This window comes from Erinaceus europaeus, chromosome 13 (genome assembly GCF_950295315.1).
Source record: "Erinaceus europaeus chromosome 13, mEriEur2.1, whole genome shotgun sequence".
NCBI lineage: Eukaryota > Metazoa > Chordata > Mammalia > Eulipotyphla > Erinaceidae > Erinaceus > Erinaceus europaeus.
The window spans coordinates 17,171,500-17,191,554 of NC_080174.1; the positions used below are offsets into that span (position 1 = coordinate 17,171,500).

General features: G+C 44.9%; 1 protein-coding gene across 1 annotated transcript in view; it reads left to right on the forward strand.

Moving 5' to 3' along the window:
- MTO1 (mitochondrial tRNA translation optimization 1) overlaps positions 1-18,752 on the forward strand; it is a 35,340-nt gene extending 16,588 nt beyond the window's left edge. Inside the window, exons 5-12 of the mRNA XM_007515789.3 lie at positions 1,282-1,394; positions 1,719-1,909; positions 2,336-2,466; positions 6,482-6,686; positions 6,767-6,938; positions 12,593-12,711; positions 16,230-16,390; positions 17,552-18,752. Coding sequence (XP_007515851.1) covers positions 1,282-1,394; positions 1,719-1,909; positions 2,336-2,466; positions 6,482-6,686; positions 6,767-6,938; positions 12,593-12,711; positions 16,230-16,390; positions 17,552-17,710 — 1,251 coding nt within the window. The 3' untranslated portion in view covers positions 17,711-18,752. The remainder of the gene's footprint in view (positions 1-1,281; positions 1,395-1,718; positions 1,910-2,335; positions 2,467-6,481; positions 6,687-6,766; positions 6,939-12,592; positions 12,712-16,229; positions 16,391-17,551) is intronic.
- Positions 18,753-20,055: the final 1,303 nt, after the last annotated feature.

Sequence of the window (20,055 nt, forward strand, 5' to 3'; positions counted from 1 at the left end):
GTGGTGAAGCAGGGCTGCATATATCTCTCTGTCTCTTACCCTCCCTCTATCTTCTTCCTTCTCAGTTTCTGTCTCTATCCAATAGTAAGTAAATAAATTTTTTTAAAAAAAGGGGGTGGTGGGCAATAAACAGAGAGACACTTGTAGCCCTGCAAGTGGGGGCCAGGGACTTAAACCTGGAGCCTCGCACACTGTGCTGTGTGCACTTAACCAGGTGCACCACCGACTGGCCCCTTAATTTCTGGGTAGTTTAACTTGGCACTATACATAGATTTAATGTCTAAAATTAAGCACATGTCATGTGTAGAATTTATCTGAATAAGAGACAAGCCAGGGCCAGCAAGATAGCCACCTTAGTGCGCTTGCTTTGTTGTGGACTTGGCCCGGGTCTGAGCCTGGCTTCTAGTGCACAGAGGGAAGTTTCAGTGTCATGGTGTTTTTTCTCTCTTGTGTCTGATTTTGTATCTGACAAGCCGGAGTGATGAAGCCCCTGTGACAACCAAAATTTTTTTTTAAATTAAGGGACCAGCGTAGGGATCCTGGTTCGAGCCCTCCCCCCCCCCCGCTCCCCACCTACAGGGGAATCACGGTGAAGTGGGTCTACAGGTGTCTGTCTTTCTCTCCCCCTCTCTGTCCTGCACAACCACGAGTGACATCAACAACAACAATAATAACCACAGCAAGGCTACAGCAACAAGGGCAACAAAAGGGGGGGAATAAACTGGCCTCCAGGAGCAGTGGATTCATGGTGCAGGCACCGGGCTCCAGCAATAACCCTGGAGGCAAAAAAATAAATAAAATTAAGGGACTGAGGAGACAGCATAATGGTTCTGTAAAAGACTTTCATGCCTGATCCTCTTAAAGTCCCAGATTCAGTCTCCAGCACCACCACATGCCAGAGCTGAACAGTGCTCGTGTTTCTCTCTTTCCCTATATCTTCCTCTCTGTGTCTCTCATTATAAACAAATGAAATATTTTTAATTCAATTTAAAGAAGAGACAAGCCATGGAAAAGCTGAACAAAGGGGCCAGGCGGTGGTGCACCTGGTTAAGTGTATACATTATAGTGTACAAGGTTGCAGGTTCAAGTCCCTGCCCCCCGCCACCTGCAGGGGGAAAGCTTCACAAGTGATAGAGCAGGGCTGCAGGTATCTCTGTGTCTCTCTCCCTCTCTGTCTCCCTCTCCCCTCTCAATTTCTCTTTGTATCTGTCCAATAATAAATAAATAAAACATTTTTTTAAAAAAGAAGAAAAGAAAAGCTGAACATTTCCTTTGTTTTAGCCAGAAGATCAGCTGTCCTGTTATCTGACTCATACCAACCCCAGAGTTGATGAGATTGTCCTAGAGAATCTTCACCTTAACCATCATATTAAAGAAACTACAAGAGGACCCCGGTAAGGAGAAAAAAAAAAGTTGGGACCAGGCGATGATGCACCTGTGAAGCGCACACATTACAGTGCACAAGGATCTGGGTTCAAGCCCCTGTTCCTCACCTGCAGGGGAAAAGCTTCATGAGTGGTGAAGCAGGGCTGCAGGTGTCTCTCTGCCTCTCTGTATCTCTTCCCTTCTCAGTTACTCTATGTCTCTATCTAATAATAAGTAAATTACATATTAAAAAAAATAGTTGTGCTCAATTTCTTTAAGTAGTAATATAGTTGTGATGTCATTCCTCTTTTGCTTATTTCATTCAGTTGTTTTCTTCCAATGTCCTGCTCCAGATACTGCCCCTCCATTGAATCAAAAGTCTTGCGGTTTCCAAACCGTCAACATCAGGTTTGGTTGGAACCAGAAGGGTTGGATTCAAATCTCATCTACCCCCAAGGGTTATCTGTGACCCTGCCAGCTGAGTTGCAAGAGAAAATGATCACATGCATCAGAGGCTTGGAGAAGGCAAAAATAATTCAGCCAGGTAAAGAGGGTCACAAATGTCCTATATGATTTCAACATCGCCTTAGCAGTCAGAACTTCTTAGCTACAAACAGAGCTGCTCACAGCTACAGGAGACAGGCCCTTCTGAACTGCACGAATGTTGGGCTTTTTTTTTTTTTTGAAGTTTATTTATTTATTATGTGTGAGTGTGTATGAAGGAAAGAGAAGGGATTTTGGTTTTGTTTTTTACCAGAGCACTGCTCAGCTCTGGCTTATGGGGGGCGGATGAACCTGGGACTTTGGAACCTCAGGCATGAGAGTCTCTTTGCATAACCATTATGCTATCTCACCCTGCCTGAATGTTGGGCTTTTATATTGGAAGAGCGCTTAGTGATAATCTCTGTGTCTGCACTGAGGCAAATCCGGCTGCCTTTACTTACTTTGCACCCCCTGACCCTTTGCTCAGGCTACGGTGTTCAGTATGATTACTTAGACCCCCGTCAGATCACTCCTTCTCTTGAGACTCACTTGGTCCAACGGCTCTTCTTTGCTGGACAGATAAATGGCACCACTGGTTATGAGGAAGCTGCAGCTCAGGTAAGAAGTTGTTCCAACATTACAGTAGACAGGAAGGAACCATTTATCGTTTAAACTTCTGTTAACTATATAGATCTCAGATCATAGTCTTGGACTAGAAGACTCACTTGGCTTATATATTGTGGCAGATGGTTACTGTATGCAATAGGGTTTGTTTTAATGCTGGTAACTAAATAGTTCATTTCTCAATTAGATCTACACATGTTGATTCTATGTATTGTGTTGCTTCTGATGTTTAAGAAAAAGGAAATCAGAGGCCCATGAAGTTTGTGCAGTGGATAGAGTGTCGAACTCACAAGTGTGAGGTCCCAAGTTTGGGCCCCAGCATTGCAAGTGCTAAAGCCATGCCCTGGTGCCCCTCACCCCACACACACATAAATAAATCTTTGAAGAGAGTCCCAGGAAGTGGCACAGTGGCTAAGTGTTGGACCCTCAAGCATGAGGTCCCAAGTTTGACTCCTGGCGTCACATGTGCCAGAGTAATGCTCTGTTTCTGCTTCTCTCTCTCTTGCTCATAAATAAATATTTTAAAAGAATAATAAAATTGGGGGTTGGGTGGTGATGCACCTGGTTGACACACGTTACAATGCGCAAAGACCCAGGTTCGACCCCCCACTCCCCAGCTGCAGGGGGAAAGCTAAGCTTTGCAGGTGGTAAAGCAGGGGTGCAGATGTGTCTCTGTCTCACTGCCTCTCTATTTCCCCCTTCCATCTTGATTTCTGGCTGTCTATATCCAGTAAATAAAGAAAGAAAAATTTTTTTAAATAATTTTATTTTATTTATTCCCTTTTGTTGCCCTTTTTTTTATTGTTGTAGTTATTGTTGTTGTTATTGATGTCGTTGTTGGATAGGACAGAGAGAAATGGAGAGAGGAGGGGGAGACAGAGGGGGAGAGAAAGATAGATACCTGCAGACCTGCTTCACCACCTGTGAAGGGACCCCCCTGCAGGTGGGGAGCCAGGAGCTCGAACCGGGATCCTGGCAAACGCTAGAAGAAGAAGAACCGGGATCCTTACGCAGGCCCTTGTGCTTTGCGCCACATGCGCATAACCCACTGCGCTACCGCCAGACTCCCAAAATAAAGATAATTTTTAAAAAAGAACGATAAAATTAAAACTTAAGACAATGAATAGATCTTTTACTATTATTGTCTTTACTTATTTATTGGACAGAGACAGAAACCGAGAGGGAAGGGAGGCATAGAGAAAGTGAGAGACAGAGAGACACCTGCAGCCCTGCTTCACCACTTGTAAAGCCTTCCCCCTGCAGGTGGAGACTGGGGGCTCGAACCTGGGTCCTTGCACACTGTTAATATGTGCGCTCAACCTGGTGCACCACCACCCAGCCCCAATAAATCTTAAAACAGTAAGAGAGGACATTTGGCAACTGAGGAAATAGCTCCACTGGCAGAGCATCCAATTTCCATGTCTGAGGCTCTCCGTTTCATCCCTCGCATCACATGTACCAGACTGGTGCTCTGGTCCCCCCCCCCACCTCAGTCTGTCTCTCTGTGTCTCAAGTAACTCTCTATACCTGTGTAAAATATTGAGTCATTTTTAAACTTTATTTCATTTGATAGAACAGAAAGAAGTTGAGAGGGAAGGGGCACTGAGAGACACCTCCTCTTCCTTCCCCTTTTCTTCCGCCTTCTTTTGATATTGCTAGGGCTTTATTGTTCTTTTTAATTTTTTAAATATTTTATTTATTTATTCCCTTTTTTTTTTCCTCCAGGGTTATTGCTGGGGCTCAGTGCCTACACCATGAATCCACTGCTCCTGGAGGCCATTCCTCCCCCTTTGTTGTCCTTGTTGTTGTAGCCTTGTTGTGGTTATTGTTGTTGTTGTTGATGTTGGTGTTGTTCGTTGTTGGATAGGACAGAGGGAAATTGAGAGAGGAGGGGAAGACAGAGAGGGGGAGAGAAGGATAGACACCTGACCTGCTTCACCGCCTGTGAAGTGACTCCCCTGCAGGTGGGGAGCCGGGGGCTGGAACCAGGATCCCTACGCTGGTCTCTGCGCTTTATGCCACCTATGCTTAACCTGCTGCACTACCGCCCGACCCCCACCCTTGTTTTTTTATTGTTGTAGTTATTATTACTGTTGTCATTGATGCCGTCGTTATTGGATAGGACAGAGAGAAATGGAGAGAGGGGGAGACAAAGACACCTGCAGACCTGCTTCACCGCCTTTGAAGCGACTCCCCTGCAGATGGCGAACGGAGGGCTCGAACCGGGATCCTTATGCCTGTCCTTGTGCTTAACCTGCGCTACCGCCAGGCTCTCCGGGGCTTTATTGTTCTAAGCCAACTTTTTTTAGCTGGAAAGAAAGGGATAGAAGCAGAGGGAGAGGGAAAGACATCACAACACAGAGGCTTCCCCCAGTGTGGTGGGAACATGGCTTAAAGCTGAGATGTGAACATGGCAAAGCCGGCCCCTTCTCAGGAGAGCGGTCTTGCCAACCCTTGTTTATTCATGTTTTAATGTTATGCCTGTTAAAAACTCAGGCGCTCACACATACACAGTACCTTGAGCTGCCTCTCTAAATCATTTTTTAAAAATATTTTGTTTATTAGAGAGATAAGAGGAAAGAGAAGCAGACGTCACTCTGATACAATTGTTGCCAGGGAGGAAACTCCAGCCTCATACTTAAGAGTCACTCACTTTATCCACTGCACCTGGACTACTCTGACTTGACTTTTATTATGTACTTTTTGTGTGTGTTGTGGTAGGGGTGGATGTCAAACTACCACTCCACCATCTACGTATGGGGCTCTGTCGGTACTGTCCATGGTGCTGCCACACGGTGCCAGGCCGTATGCGTGATAAGGCATGCAGTTTACTTGTTGAACCGTCTCCCAGTCCTTAGATAAAAATACATATTTACTGGGAATTGGGCGGTAGAGCAGTGGGATAAGCGCACGTAGAGCAGTGGGATAAGCGCACGTGGCATAAAGTACAGGGACCGGCATAAGGATCCAGGTTCCAGCCCCCGGCTCCCCACCTGCAGGAGAGTCACTTCACAAGCGGTGAAGCAGGTCTGCAGGTGTCTATCTTTCTTTCCCCCCTCTGTCTTCCCCCTCCTCTCTCCATTTCTCTCTGTCCTATCCAACAACGACAACTTCAACAACAACAATAATAACCACAACAATAAAACAACAAGGGCAACAAAAGAGAATAAATAAATATTTTTTAAAAACACATTTATTAATGATAAAAATTCAGAAGCAGACCATCACTCTGGAACATGCAATGCCAAGGTTCTTGGGACATCATACTTATAGATCCTATACTCTACCCACTATGGCACCTCCCAGGTTGTCCTCTTAAGATATATATATATATTTTTTTTAATTTATTTGCCTCCAGGGTTATTGCTGGGGGTTGGTGCCAGCACAATGAATCCACTGCTCCTGGCGGCCATTTTTCCCCCCATTTTTGTTGTTGCTGCTGTTGTTGTTGGATAGGACAGAGAGAAACTGAGAGAGGAGGGGAAGACAGAGAGAGAGAACGAGACACCTGCAGACCTGCTTCACCTCTAATGAAGCAGCCCCCCAGCAGGTGGGGAGCTGGAGGCTCAAACGGGGATCCTTACGCGGGTCCTTGCACTTCGCACTATGTGCACTTAACCTGGTGCGCTACTGTCTGGCCCCCATCCCCTAAGATATTTTTAATAATAATTTTATTTATTTATTTATTTTACCAGAACACTGCTCCGCTCAGACTTATGGCGGTGCTAGAGACTGAATCTGAGACTTTTGGTGCCTCACACATGGAAGCATTTTTGCATAAGCATTATGTTGTCTCCTCAGCCCAGAGTAATACATTATGACAGTCTGAGGCAGCACATTACTCATAAGTGGTGTCTGAACATGGGTCCCACTTTCTCAATCTGCTCTTCCCCACACCCTGGCAGGGCCTATTTACAGCTCCTTGCTGCTTTCCTCAGATAGTGTTCTGAGTAGGGTAGCTCTTGGTTCAGTTCATAATGGCCTTTTAAACATTTCAGTCCTCTTGCAGGGGGTGGTCGCCGGCATCAACGCCAGTCTCCGGGTCAGACGCAAGCCTCCTTTTGTCATTAGCCGCACAGAAGGCTACATCGGAGTATTGATTGATGACCTCACCACACAGGGCACCAGTGAGCCCTACCGCATGTTCACCAGCCGAGCGGAATTCCGCTTGTCTCTGCGCCCGGACAACGCTGACAGCAGGCTCACCTTCCGAGGTAACTTCTCGCTGAGCCCTGGGACCAGGCTCACTGTCATCTAATCCTCTCTCCTTACAGTGTCCCCCTCCCTCTTCCAGGGTATAAGGAAGCCGGCTGTGTGTCACAACCACGATATGAAAGAGCTTCTTTGATGAAGGCTTCTTTAGAAGAAGGTCTTTCTGTACTAAAATCCATTGAGTTTTCAAGCTCTCAGTGGAAAGCCTTAATCCCAGAGGCTTCCATAAGTCTTAGTAGAAATCAGCGTCTCAGGTATGTAGTTTTTTGTTTTGTTTTTAACCAGAGCACAAATCCTCTCTGGTTTATGATAGTGCAAGGGATTGAACCTGGGACTTTGGAGCCTCAGGCTTGAGATCTCTGGCAGCAATGTACCAGAGTGATATCTGGTTCTTTCTCTCCTCCTGTCTTTCTTACTAATAAATAAAATCTTTAAAAAAAAAGAAAAGAAAAAGAAAGGAAGAAAAGGAAGGAAGGAAGAGAGAGAAAGAAAGAAAGAAAAGTAAGAATCTCACAAAAGAGAAAGGTCAGAAGGGGCTGGGCTGTGGCTAAGCAGGTTAAGCATACATGGCGCAGAGCGCAAGGACGGGCTTAAGGATCTCAGTTCGAGCCTCTCTTTCCCCAGCTCCCCACCTACAAGGGGCTGCTTTACAAGTTGTGCACCACTGCCTGACCCCAACTTTCCTAAAATTTAGAGAATACAAACTGAGATCTAGTTATCATTTCTTTCATAGGTATGGAGCAATTAGAAAAGTTACATCTTGTCTGTGAGCTGTATAGAATAAGTAAACCTCTTTGATCCTCGACAACACATGCACTAGAGTGATATCTGGTTCTTTCGCTCTCCTCCCCATCTCATTAATAAATAAAGGGGCCAGGCGGTGGGTGGTACACCTGGTCAAGCACTCACATTACAGTGCTCAAGGACCCAGGTTCAAGGCCCTGGTCCTCACCTGCAGGTGGAAAGCATCACAAGTGGTGAAATAGAGCTGCAGGTGTCTCTCTGCCTCTCTCCCTGTCTGTCTCCCCCTTCCCTTTCAATTTCTGGCTATCTCTATCCAATAATAAATAAAATAAAATTTTAAAAAATAGGGAGTCGGGTGGTAGCGCAGGTGGCAGAAACCACAAGGACCGGCATAAGGATCCCGGTTCTAGCCCCTGGCTCCCCACCTGCAGGGGGGTCGCTTCACAGGCGGTGAAGCAAGTCTGCAGGTGTCTTTCTCTCCCCCTCTCTGTCTTCCCCTCCTCTCTCCATTTCTCTCTGTCCTATCCAACAACGACAACAGAAATAAATACAACAATAAAACAAGGGCAACAAAAGGGAATAAATAAATATTTTTTAAATCAAAATTTTATAAAGAAAAAAATAAGTAAATAAAATATTTTAAAATAGTATTTTTCCACAAATGCTAGCTATAAAGGAATATGCAAGATCATTGATTCCAGATATGATATATATGGAGAGAGATAGAGAGAGAGAGCGTGTGAGCGCAGCAGGGAGGGAGAGGGCATGCACACTGCCAGAACAGCATTGCAGCATATATGGTGCTGGGGGCTGAATGTGGGCCTCATGTGTGCAAGTCTGGTACTCTGCTATTGCACCACCTTATAGGCCACCCATGCTGCTATGGATCAAACTCAGGACCTCATGCATATTTTATTTTAGGGACAGGGAGGAGAGCACAGTGGTAATTCCAAGAGACTTTGTGAAGCCAGGGGACTCTGAGATCCCAGGTTCAGTCCCCAGCACTACTATAAACCAGAACTGAGCAGTGCTCTGATTTAAAAAGTAATGAAAAATAATAAAGATCTATTCATTTTAATGCCACATATTATTATTATCATTATCATCATCTCTAATTGTTCCAGGTACTCTGTCCGTAATTAGCTGTCTGGCATAATAGGTCATTTGTTTCACTTTTGCCTCATCCTGGTGTCTTATTCCTAGGTTTTCATTTTCATGGATGTTTCCCTAAGCACAGGCATTATTGTTAGAGGATATTAGCAAATTTTAATTGTAGTAATAATACGTTTTAAAGAACCTGTGTAGTAGTTACCTAGACTCATAGGAATGACAGCCTGACTCACCAATAAAGGCGATAAATCTATTTACCAGCTAAGAAACATTGGAACAACCAGGGAGGAACCTGCTGCTAGAACTCACAGTGATGGCCTGCTTTGCTCTCTCCCTCATTCTCTCTCATCAGTTAGTGTATAAGCCTAAAAACCACCACGAGGAGATAGTAGTAATATAAGTATCATTCTTTTTTTATTATTATTAATTTTTTAATATTTATTTATTCCCTTTTGTTGCCCTTGTTTTTTATTGTTGAAGTTATTATTGATGTCATTGTTGTTGGATAGGACAGAGAGAAATGGAGAGAGGAGGGGAAGACCGAGAAGGGGAGAGAGATAGACACCTGCAGACCTGTTTCACTGCTTGTGAACGACTCCCCTACAGGTGGGGAGCCGGGGCTCAAACCAGGTTTCCTACGCCGGTCCTTGTGCTTTGCCCAATGTGCACTTAACCCACTGTGCTACCGCCCAACTCCCATAAACATCATTCTAATTCATGTACTTTTCCTCTTGTTTGCTTAAATTTAGGAAGCTTCATAATATTTTATACTTTGCAAAGAATTTACAGCATTATTCTTTTTTAAAATATATTTATTTATTATTAGATACAGTGAATAGTGGAGAAGGGAGAGAGACCTGCAGACCTGCTTCACCGCTTGTGAAGCTTTCCCCCTGCAGGTGGGGACCAGGGGCTTGAACCTGGTTCCTTGGGCACTGTAATGTGAGTGCTTAACCAGGTGCACCACTACCTGCCCTTAGCATCCCTCTCTATTTCTCTCTCTTTCTCCCCCTTCTCTCGATTTCTGTCTCTATCCAATAAATAGTTTGTGTAAAAAAAAAAGAAAGAAAGAAAGAGAGAAAGAAAGAAAGAAAGAGAGAGAGAAAGAAAGAAAGAAAGAAAGAAAGAAAGAAAGAAAGAAAGAAATGCTCTGCTAAGTCTGGCTCCCTTTGTCAGTGCTTAGCACTGAGTCTAGCATGTTTGCAGTAAAGGCAATAAATGCATTCTGAACAATTACCATCATTTTTTTTTTTTTTTGCCTCCAGGGTTACTGCTCGGGCTTGGTGCCTGCACTATAAATCCACTGCTCCTGGAGGCCATTTTTTCCCATTTTTGTTGCCCTTGTTATTGTTACTGCTGCTGCTGTTGTTGGATAGAGAGAAATTGAAGGAGTAGGGGAAGACAGAGAGGAGGAGAGCAAGATAGACACCTGCAGACCCGCTTCCCTGTCTGTGAAGCAACTTCCCCTGCAGGTGGAGAGCCGGGGCTCAAACTGGGATCTTTACACCAGTCCTTTTGCTTTGCACCGTGTGCACTTAACCCACTACACTACTGCCCAACCCCCAATTGTCATCATTTTAACTTTAGATATCTAGGCACTGAGAAAGTTCATTTAGGGAAGTTGAATGTTAAACTGTCAATGTTCTGTTGAAATCAAATGTGGGAAATGGACACAATCCAGTTTTGAACCTGGACCCTGCTGCGCTGAGGGAAGCTTTGTCGCTGTGGTTTCTTTATGCTGCCTCTGTGTTTTAAGCAAACAGGGAAGCCCCAGTGACAAAAGAAAGAAAGAAGGGGGGTTGGGGAGAAAGTAAGAAGGAAAAAGAGAGAATGGAAGCGTATTTCTTTCTGTTTTCCGCGCCCAGTGGCCATTCTTTTCCCCTCTTTTTTTAGACAGACACCTGCAACACTGTTTCACCATTTGAACCCAGGAGTTGTCATTGGTAACATGTGGCTCAACTGGGTGCATCACTAACCGGCCCCTGAACCCTGTTTCCTTCTAAAGAGCAGGAAATCATAAATAAAAAGGCATGTGGCCAAACTGACTTTTATTTTTTATTTTTTATATTTGCCTCCAGGGTTATTGCTGGGGCTCAGTGCCTGCACTTTGAATCCACTGCTCCTGGAGGCCATTTTTTTCCCCTTTTGTTGCCCTTGTTGTTTATCGTTGTTGTTGCTACTATTATTGTTGTCGTCATTGTTGGATAGGACACAAATGGAGAGAGGAGGGGAAGACAGGGGGAGAGAAAGATAGACACCTGCAGACCTGCTTCACTGCTAGGTGGAGAGCCTGGTGGGGAGCCTGGTGCTCGAACTGGAATCCTTACACGGGTCCTTGGACTTTGTGCCAGTGTGCTTAGCCCACTTCACTACTGCCTGGCCCTTGACTTTTTTTTTTAATTTTTTTTAAAGATTTTATTTTTATTAATGAGAAAGACAGGAGAGAGAGAAAGAACCAGACATCACTCTTGTACATGTGCGCCGAGGATTGAACTCAGGACCTCATGCTTGAGAGTCTAGTTAGTGCCTTAGCCACTGTGCCACCTCCCGGACCATGACTGTTATATTATTTATTTATTTTTTGACATATATTTTATTTATTTTTATTGTTGTTGTTATTAATGCCGTCGTTGTTGGATAGGACAGAGAGAAATGGAGAGAGGAGGGGAAGACAGAGGGGGAAAGATAGACACCTGCAGACCTGCTTCACCGCTTATTTTTAATCACCTTAACAAAAAGGCTGCTCACTGGGAGTTGGGTGGTGGCGCAGCTGGTTCTGCGCATATGGCGCAAAGCACAGGGACTGGCTCAAGGATCCCGGTTCAAACCCCCGTCCCCACCTGCAGGAGAGTCGCTTTACAAGCGGTGAAGCAGATCTGCAGGTGTCTTTCTCTCTCCTCCTCTGTCTTCCCCTCCTCTCTCCATTTCTCTCTGTCCTATCTAACAACGACGACAACAACAATAATAACTACAACAATAAAACAAGGGCAACAAAAGGGAAAATAAATAAAAAAGAGACTACTCACAGGAGAGATTTTGGTAAAAATATAAAAACTGATTGCCTCTTTTTTCATATTTCTGTTCATCAAATTACCATGAAGTGTTGTTGAAAATTCTAATTGCTAGCAGTTGCGTTGGTGGTATAGTGGTGAGCATAGCTGCCTTCCAGGACTGTGATGATGGAATGAACTGTACAAAAGGTTGAGGGGACCTGAGTAGACTTGGGGCCTCTATGTATGCCAATGACTTTTTGTTACAGGGTAACTAATTTGCTTAATCAGTTTTGGGAGGGCAGACATTATCATAGAGTCATCTTTTAAAAGAGAAAAGAGTGGGGAGATGGCGTAATGGTTCTGCAAAAGACTTTCATGCCGCGGGGGTAGATAGCGTAATGCTTAAGCAAAGAGACTCTCATTCTGAGACTCCAAAGTCCCAGGTTCAATCCCCTTGCACCACAGTAAGCCAGAGCTGTGCAGGGCTCTGGTGTTTCTCTCTGTGTCTTTCTCTCTCTGCATCTCTCTCAAAAAAATAAAATGGGAGTCAGGCGGTAGCGCAGCGGGTTAAGTGCATGTGGCGCAAGGATCCGGGTTCGAGCCCGGGAGGGGGGGGGGTCATTTCACAGGCATAGAAGCAGGTCTGCAGGTGTCTATCTTTCTCTCCCCCCTCTGTCTTTTCCTCCTCTCTCCATTTCTCTGTGTCCTATCCAACAACAACAACAATAATAACTACAACAATAATAAAAAAAGGGGCAACAAAAGGGAAAATAAATGTTAAAAAATTTAAAAAAATAAAAAAGAAAGACTTTCATGCTTGAGGCTCTGAGGTCCCAGATTTTGGGGAGAGAAAAATAGACACCTGCAGACCTGCTTCACCACCTGTGAAGTGACCCCCCTGCAGGTGGGGAGCCGGAGGATCCTTACGCAGGTTTGTGCACTTTGCACCACCTACGCTTAACCCACTGTGCTGCCACCCTCCCCCGAAGCTTATTAACCTGCCCTTATTAGCCTTCCCTGTCCAACACAGACCTGTGCTAACAGCATTCTTGTGTTTGCAGCGCTCTGGATGTTCTGAAATATGAGCAAGTCGACATGGAGCTGTTAGCCAAGGCTATTCCTGAGCCCTTGAAGAAGTACACTGACTGTAGAGAGCTAGCCCAGAGGCTGAAAATAGAAGGTAGGGAATGATATTTTGCTTAATGAGTCCAGTAAGCTTTCCTTTTCACTTGTGCAGAGCCCTTTCTCGAGCTGTGTGGAGAATCCTTGTCGTACACCCAGTGTGGCCTCCAGCTGTGTGGTGCTCAGGCTGAGCTCTGTACTCCCAGGCTCCACCCAGGCCCCTGCAGGGAGCAAATGCATTTTTATTAGACACACACACACCCTCAGGTGATTTCCTGCAAGTTTGGAAAATGCTACTGAAATATTATGCTATCTCCCCTACTCTCTGTCTCTCTCTCTTTTTTTTTTTTTAACCAGAGCACTGCTCAGCTCTGGCTGCGCTGGTGGTGCAGAGGATTGAACCTGGGAGTTTGGAGCCTCAGGCATGAGAGTCTCTTTGCATAACCATTATGCTATCTATCCCCAGACCCCCCTTTCATTTTTCCCTGTCTCTTTCACCCTCTTTCAAAACAGAAGAAGTTAAGGGAAAAGAAATGGCGTCCAAGAGTAGTAAAGTCATCTAGGCACTGAACCCTAGCTATAAGTGAGGCAAGGGGAAAAATCAGTAAATTAATACTTTTTTTTCTTAGCGAGCATGTATAGTAAATTCTCTCTTTTTAATCTTTTTTTCTATCATCTTTATTTTGGATTTATTTATTTATTGGATAAATACAGCCAGAAGTTGAGGCGGAAGGAGTGATAGGGAGAGAGACAGACACCAGCAACATTGCTTTACCACTTGCAGAGCTTTCCCTCTGCAGGTGGGGACCTGGGCCTTGAACCTGGGTCCTTGTGCATTGTAAGGTGTGCACTCAGCCAGGTACGCAACCACCTGGCCCCCATGCTGTATGTTTATTATTCTTCACATTTGCTTTGAATCTTTTTCTTTATTAGGGAGATTAATGGTTTACAGTTGACAGTAAAATACAGTAGTTTGTACATATAACATTTCTCAGTTTTTGTGGGGTTTTTGCCTACAGGGTTAGCGCTGGGGCTCTCTTGTACTGCGAATCCACTGCTCCTGTGGCCTTTTTTTTTTTTTGGATAGTCACTTCAGGCAGTGAAGACTCTCCCCCTGAGAGGCGGGGATCGAACCAGGATCCTTGCCCAGGTCCTTGCTCTTCATACTATGTGTGCTGAACCCAGTGCGCCACCGCTCGGCCCACCATTTCTCGGTTTTCCACATAACAACCTAACTTACCATTTAAACAGAAAATGGGCTGGCAAGATAGTTCGCTTGGATGTTGTACTGCTTTGTCATGCACAGGACCCACATCTGAATCAGCCCCCTACTACACTGAAGAAAGCTTCAGTGCTATGGGTTTTTTTCCCTTCTCTCTGTGCCTCTCTCTCTTTCTGTCTCTTCACCCCTCCCTTCTCTCTCTCTTATGAGAGCACTGATCAGCTCTGGTTTATGGTGGTATAAGGGATTGAACCTGAAACCTCAGAGCTTTAGAAGCTACAGTGTCTGTGTAACCATTATGACATCTCCCCCTCCCTCTGCCACCCTTTCTGTTCCTTTCTTTTTTAAAAAAAAATTTTTAAATTATCTTTATTTATTGGATAGAGACAGCCAGACATTGAGAGGGGAAGAGGGTGATAGAGAGGGAGAGAGACAGAGAGACACCTGCAGCACTGCTTCACCATTTGCAAAGCTTTCCCCCTACAGGTGGGGATCCGGGGCTTGAACCTGGGTCCTTGCGCATTGTAATGTGTGCGCTGAACCAGGTGCGCCACAACCTGGCCCTCCTTCCTCTGTCTGTGACTGATAAGGTCAGCTGCGAGCCATGAAACCCCAGAGATTAACAAAAAAAACAAACAAAAATGCAGCCCTAGAGGTGGCATGGTAGTCCCCAAGAAGTTTGCTTATTTATTTGTTTTACCAGAGCACTGCTCAGCTCTGGTTTACAATGGTGTGTGGGATTGAACCTAGGGCTTTGGAGCCGCAGGCCTGAGAGGCCCTTTGCATAACTATTATGCCATCTCTCTCACCTTTTGTTTTGTTTTTTATTCCCACCAGGGTTATAGCTGGGGCTCCACGCCTGAATGACAAATCCACTGTTTCTGGAGCCATTCTTGTTTTCTATTTTATTTGGTAGGACAGAGAGAAATTGAGAGGAGAAGGGGAGGATAGAGGGAAAGAGAGAGAGAGAGAGAGACATCTGCAGCACTGCTTCATCACTCATGAAGCATTCCCCCTTACAGGAGAGGAACAGGAGCTTGAACCCAGATCCTTGCTCACGGTAATGTGTGTGCTTAACCGGGCACAAAGTTGCCCAGCCCCCTCATAAATAAATCTTAAAGAAAAAAATGGGGCCCAGGGGGTCGGGAGCTAGCGCAGTGGATTAAGTCCACATGGCACAAGGTACAAGGATTGGTATAAGGATCCTGGTTTAAACCCCTGGCTCCCCACCTGCGGGGGGGGGGGGGGGGAGTGTCACTTCACAGGCGGTGAAGCCGGTCCGCAGGTGTCTCTCTCCCCCTCTCTGCCTTCCTCTCCTGTCTCCATTTCTCTCCTATCCAACAACAGTGACAGCAGTAACAACAATAACAACAACAGCAGTGATAACAACAAGGGCAACAAAAGGGAAAAAATAGCCTCCAGAGAAGTGGATCCGTAGTGCAGGCACCGAGCCCCAGCAATTACCCTGGAGACCAAAAAAAAGAAGAAAGAAAAAAAAAAAGGGACCAGGTGGTGACATGCCCAGTTAAATGTACAATGTACTTGTACAAACATACAAGAACCAGAGTTCAAGCAAGCCCCGGCTCCCCACCTGCAGGGGGACCTGTCACAAGCAGTGAAGCAAGTCTGTAGGTGTCTGCCTATCTGTCTCTCCTCTCTGCGTTTCCCTATGTCCTGTCCAGTAAGATAGAAAGGAGAACATGGGGGTGGGGGAGGCTGCCAGGAGAGGCAGATTCATAGTGCCAGTACCAAGCCTGGTAGCAATAAAAGATAGAAATTTAAGGATAAGAGAGAGAGCATAGGAGCTAAGTATAAGATCTTAATACCTGAGGCTCTCGATTCTGGGCACCCTCATGAAAAGCAGATAGATGCTTAGCACTTCCTCTCAATTTTAACCTCATTTCCCTCGTTCATGGAAGGAAACACCTACTCCTCCGTCTCATGGTACTGAGATAAGTGTCAACTGAACAATCCATATCAAAAGTATAAAAGAGGAAGTCGAGCGGTGGCACAGCGGGTTAAGCGCATGTGGTGCAAAGCGCAAGGACCAGAGTAAGGGTCCAGGTTTCGGCTCCCGGCTCCCCACCTGCAGGGGAGTCACTTCACAAGCGGTGAAGCAGGTCTGCAGGTGTCTGTCTTTCTCTCCCCCTCTCTGTCTTCCTCTCTTCTCTCCATTTCTCTCTGTCCTATCCAACAACAATGACATCAGTAACCAACAATGTTAAACAACAAGGGCAACAAAAGGAAAAATAAATATTTTTTTAAAAAATCAATCAATAAAACATTTTTTAAAAAAAGTATAAAAGATAAGTTGTGAATATAACCCGAGTATCACCACTAATTTTGTTCACCAGCCACTTATGAATCGGCACTGTTCTACCAACAACAAGAAATAAAGCAAGTTCAGCAAGATGAAGCTCTCCAGCTGCCAGAAGACCTGGACTACTTGACCCTTAGGGATGTGTCTTTGTCTGATGAAGTCAGAGAGAAGCTGCATTTTAGTCGCCCTCAGACGGTAAGAAGACAGACGGTGATGGGAACCAATTGTAAATAGAATCAGCACTTTTTTTTTTGACCTATATTTATAACGACTACATAATTAACTTTTTTTTTACTTTTTAAAAAATATTTTTATTTATTTATTTATTATTGGCTAGAGACAGAGCCCTACCCAACTAGGCAAAGATAGAAACAGGCTGGGAGTATGCATCTGTCAATACCCATGTCCAGTGGAGAAGCAATTACAGAAGCCAGACTTTCCACCTTCTGCACCCCATAAAGATCTTTTGGGTAGTGCACTTCCTAACAAAGCCCGGACACCTAGATATGAACCAGGGCCCAAGAGACAGAGCACATGAACACATGTAGCCATAAATTAGGGGGAAATAATATATCATAAAGCAAAAGTACATAGTAGTTTTCAATGACCCAATAAGTGCAGCAAGCAAGTAGAAAGATCTAAAAAATACAACATAAGGTACTGTATTTTTTTTTAAGTTTTTATTTATTTTTCCTTTTTGTTGCCCTTGTTGTTTTTTATTGTTGTTGTAGCTATTGTTGTTGTTATTGATGTCATTGTTGTTAGATAGGACAGACAGAAATGCAGAGAGGAGGAGCAGACAGAGAAGGAGAGAGAAAGATAGACACCTGTAGACCTCCTTCATCTCCTGTGAAGCAACTCCCCTGCAGGTGGGGAGCCGGGGCTTGAACTGGGATCCTTAACTGGTCCCTGCGCTTTGCGCCACGTGCGCTTAACCCGCTGCATTACCACCCAACTCCCTTTAAATATATTTTATTATTGTATTTATTAGAGATAGAGAGAAACTTAGAAGGAAAGGGGAGATTGAGGGAGAGAGACAGAGAGACACCTTCAGCCCTGCTTCAACACTTGTGAAGCTTTCCCCTTGCAGCTGGGGACCAGGGACTTGAAGCTGTGTCCTTGTACACTGTAATGTGTGTGTTTAACCAGGTGTGTCACCACCTGGCCCCTTCTTAATCTCTCTCTCCCCACCCCCCACCCCTACCTCTGCCTCTTTATAAATAAGTGGATTTAAAAAATTAAAGCTAACAGCTTTGAAAATGTTTCCTAACCTACAATATCCAGCTTGTCGGTAGGAGGAAAATGTGTTTCTGTTCCCCAGAGCTCACTTGCTTCTCCTGTGGTGTCAATTCCCAGATTGGGGCTGCCAGCCGCATACCCGGAGTGACACCCGCCGCCATTGTCAACCTGCTCAGATTTGTGAAGACTCAGCAGAAACGGGCGGTGAAGGCTGAACTGCTCCAGACTGACCAATGCCTGTGTGACGCAGACAAACTGGAAGAGAGACAGTTGTAGCTTCCTTAATTCACTGGCAACTCTCTGTCAACACAAGAGTATAAACGAGAAGTAGTTATGCTTAGCACATGTTAAAGTCGCCTGTGGCCATGAAGGGTTAGCTATTACTTTATGCAGAGGAATGAAGCTCTAGTTGTACCATTTTGCATATTGGGGGAAAAGAGTCATAAGGTCCTAATTTATACTTGTTGGAGTACCAGGGATAGAACCCAGGGCCTCATACGTGCTCCATCATTGACTGGGCTGTATCCTGGCCCTACATGTTGATAGAAGTTGATCTTCCCACCTGCAGGGGAGTCGCTTCACAGGTGGTGAAGCAGATCTGCAGGTGTCTGTCTTTCTCTCCCCCTCTGTCTTCCCCTCCTCTCTCCATTTCTCTCTGTCCTATCCAGTGATGACAACATCAATAACAACAACAATAATAACTACAACAATGAAACATCAATGGTAACAAAAGGGAATAAATAAATAAATTTTTTTTTTGAAAAAAGAAGAAGTTGATAAAAGGGCCAGGTGGTGGCGCACCTGGTTGAGCGCACGTGTTACAATGCTCAAGGACCCAGGTTCCAGCCCCCAGTCCCCACCTGGCAGGGGAAAAGCTTTGCAAGTGGTGAAGCAGGGCTGCAGGAGTCTCTCTGTCTCCTTCCCTCTCTGCCTCCCCCTTCCTCTCGACCTCTGGCTGTCTCTATCCAATAAATAAATAAAGATAATAAAAAAATTAAAACTTAAAAAAGTTGATAGAGAGGTACAGTGTATCCAAAGTTAAACCTGATGGAAAGTAATGTCATTTAATGTCAATTTGCAAATTTGTCTACTCACAAGAACTTTGGTTCACAAGTCAACCAAATTAAAAGACTTATCTTTCTGGAACATGACGGCAGAGGGGACCTACAGGGTGTTGAATTGTTCTGTGGAAAACTGAGAAATGTCACACATGTACAAATTACTGTATTACACTGTCGACTATAAACCATTAACTTCCCCCCTCCCCCAGTAAAGAAAAAAAAAATTAAAACAGACTTTCAACAAGTTTTGAAAGTTAGTAGTCTTCAGTTTGGTCTTTATCATACTAGATTAAGAGAGAGAGTCACAGATTTCAACTTCCTGTGGCTGAAAATGTGAAACTAGGGTTGGGAAGACAGCTCGGCAGGAAGATGTCTCACAAGCTCATACGTGCATGCATGAGGCCCTGAGTTCAAGCTCAGACACTCCATGCAAATATGAAAGAGAATGGGGTAGCAGAGCTCTGGTCTTTCTTTCTTTTTTTGTTTGTTTGTTTGTTTGTTTGCTTCCAGGCTTATCTCTTGGGCTCTGTGCCTGCAATATGAATCCACCGCTGGAGACCATTTTCCTTTTTTATAGGATAGGACAGAGAGAAATTGAGAGGAGAGGGGGAGAGAAGACCTATTTCACCGCTTGTGAAGTGACATCCCCGCCCACCCCACCCTGCAGGTGGAGAATGGGGAAGCTAAAGCCAGGATCCTTGCACGGGTCGTTACTCTTTGAACTTCGTGCATTTTACCCGGTGTGCTTTCGCCCAACCCCCAGCTCTAGTCTTTCTTACAGAGACATACACAAAAGATTGTGTCTGAAAAGATTGTGAGGGCAAGAAGATAGTGAAGTTCCCTTTGTCTGAGCCCCTGCAATACTTTGGGGGACATCATAGCACCAGGGGAAGCTGCAAAGACTGGAACAGTTCTGTGGTCTTTCTTTTTCTTTTTTTTTTTTTCTTGGGCCACTAGGGTTATCACTGGGGCTCGGTGACAGCACTATGAATCCCCTACTCCTGGCAGTCTTTTTTTTTTTTTTCTTTTTTCCATTTTATTGGATAGGAGAGAGAATTTGAGAGAGGAGGAAGAAGAGATAGGAAGAGAGAAAGATAGGTAACCTGCAGACCTTCTTCACTACTTGTGAAGTGACCCTCTCTGCAGGTGGGGAGCTGGGGGCTCGAACTGGGATCCTCGCACAGGTCCTTGCGCTTCATATTATGTGTGCTTAACACGGTGTGCCACTACCCGACCCCCTGTGGTCTCCTTTCTACCTAGAATTAAAGGAATGAAAAAGTTGATCCAGGAGTAGTAAGACTGCAGATACACAAGGACCCCACAACCCTCAAACGTTTTGAAGGGTCAGGAGATAATTCACCTGGCAGAGTACATACTAAACCACGTCTCGTGTGAGACAAAAAGATGAGCCCCAGTGCCAGATGGCAGCATATTGGGCAGTACCATGGGAGCTTTATGACTTAAAGCAGTGCCAAGGCACCTTTCTTGTCTCCGTTTCTCCTTCTTTCCTCTCTTACTCTCAAATAGAGAATGAAAAAAAACCAAAAAAACAGGGAGATC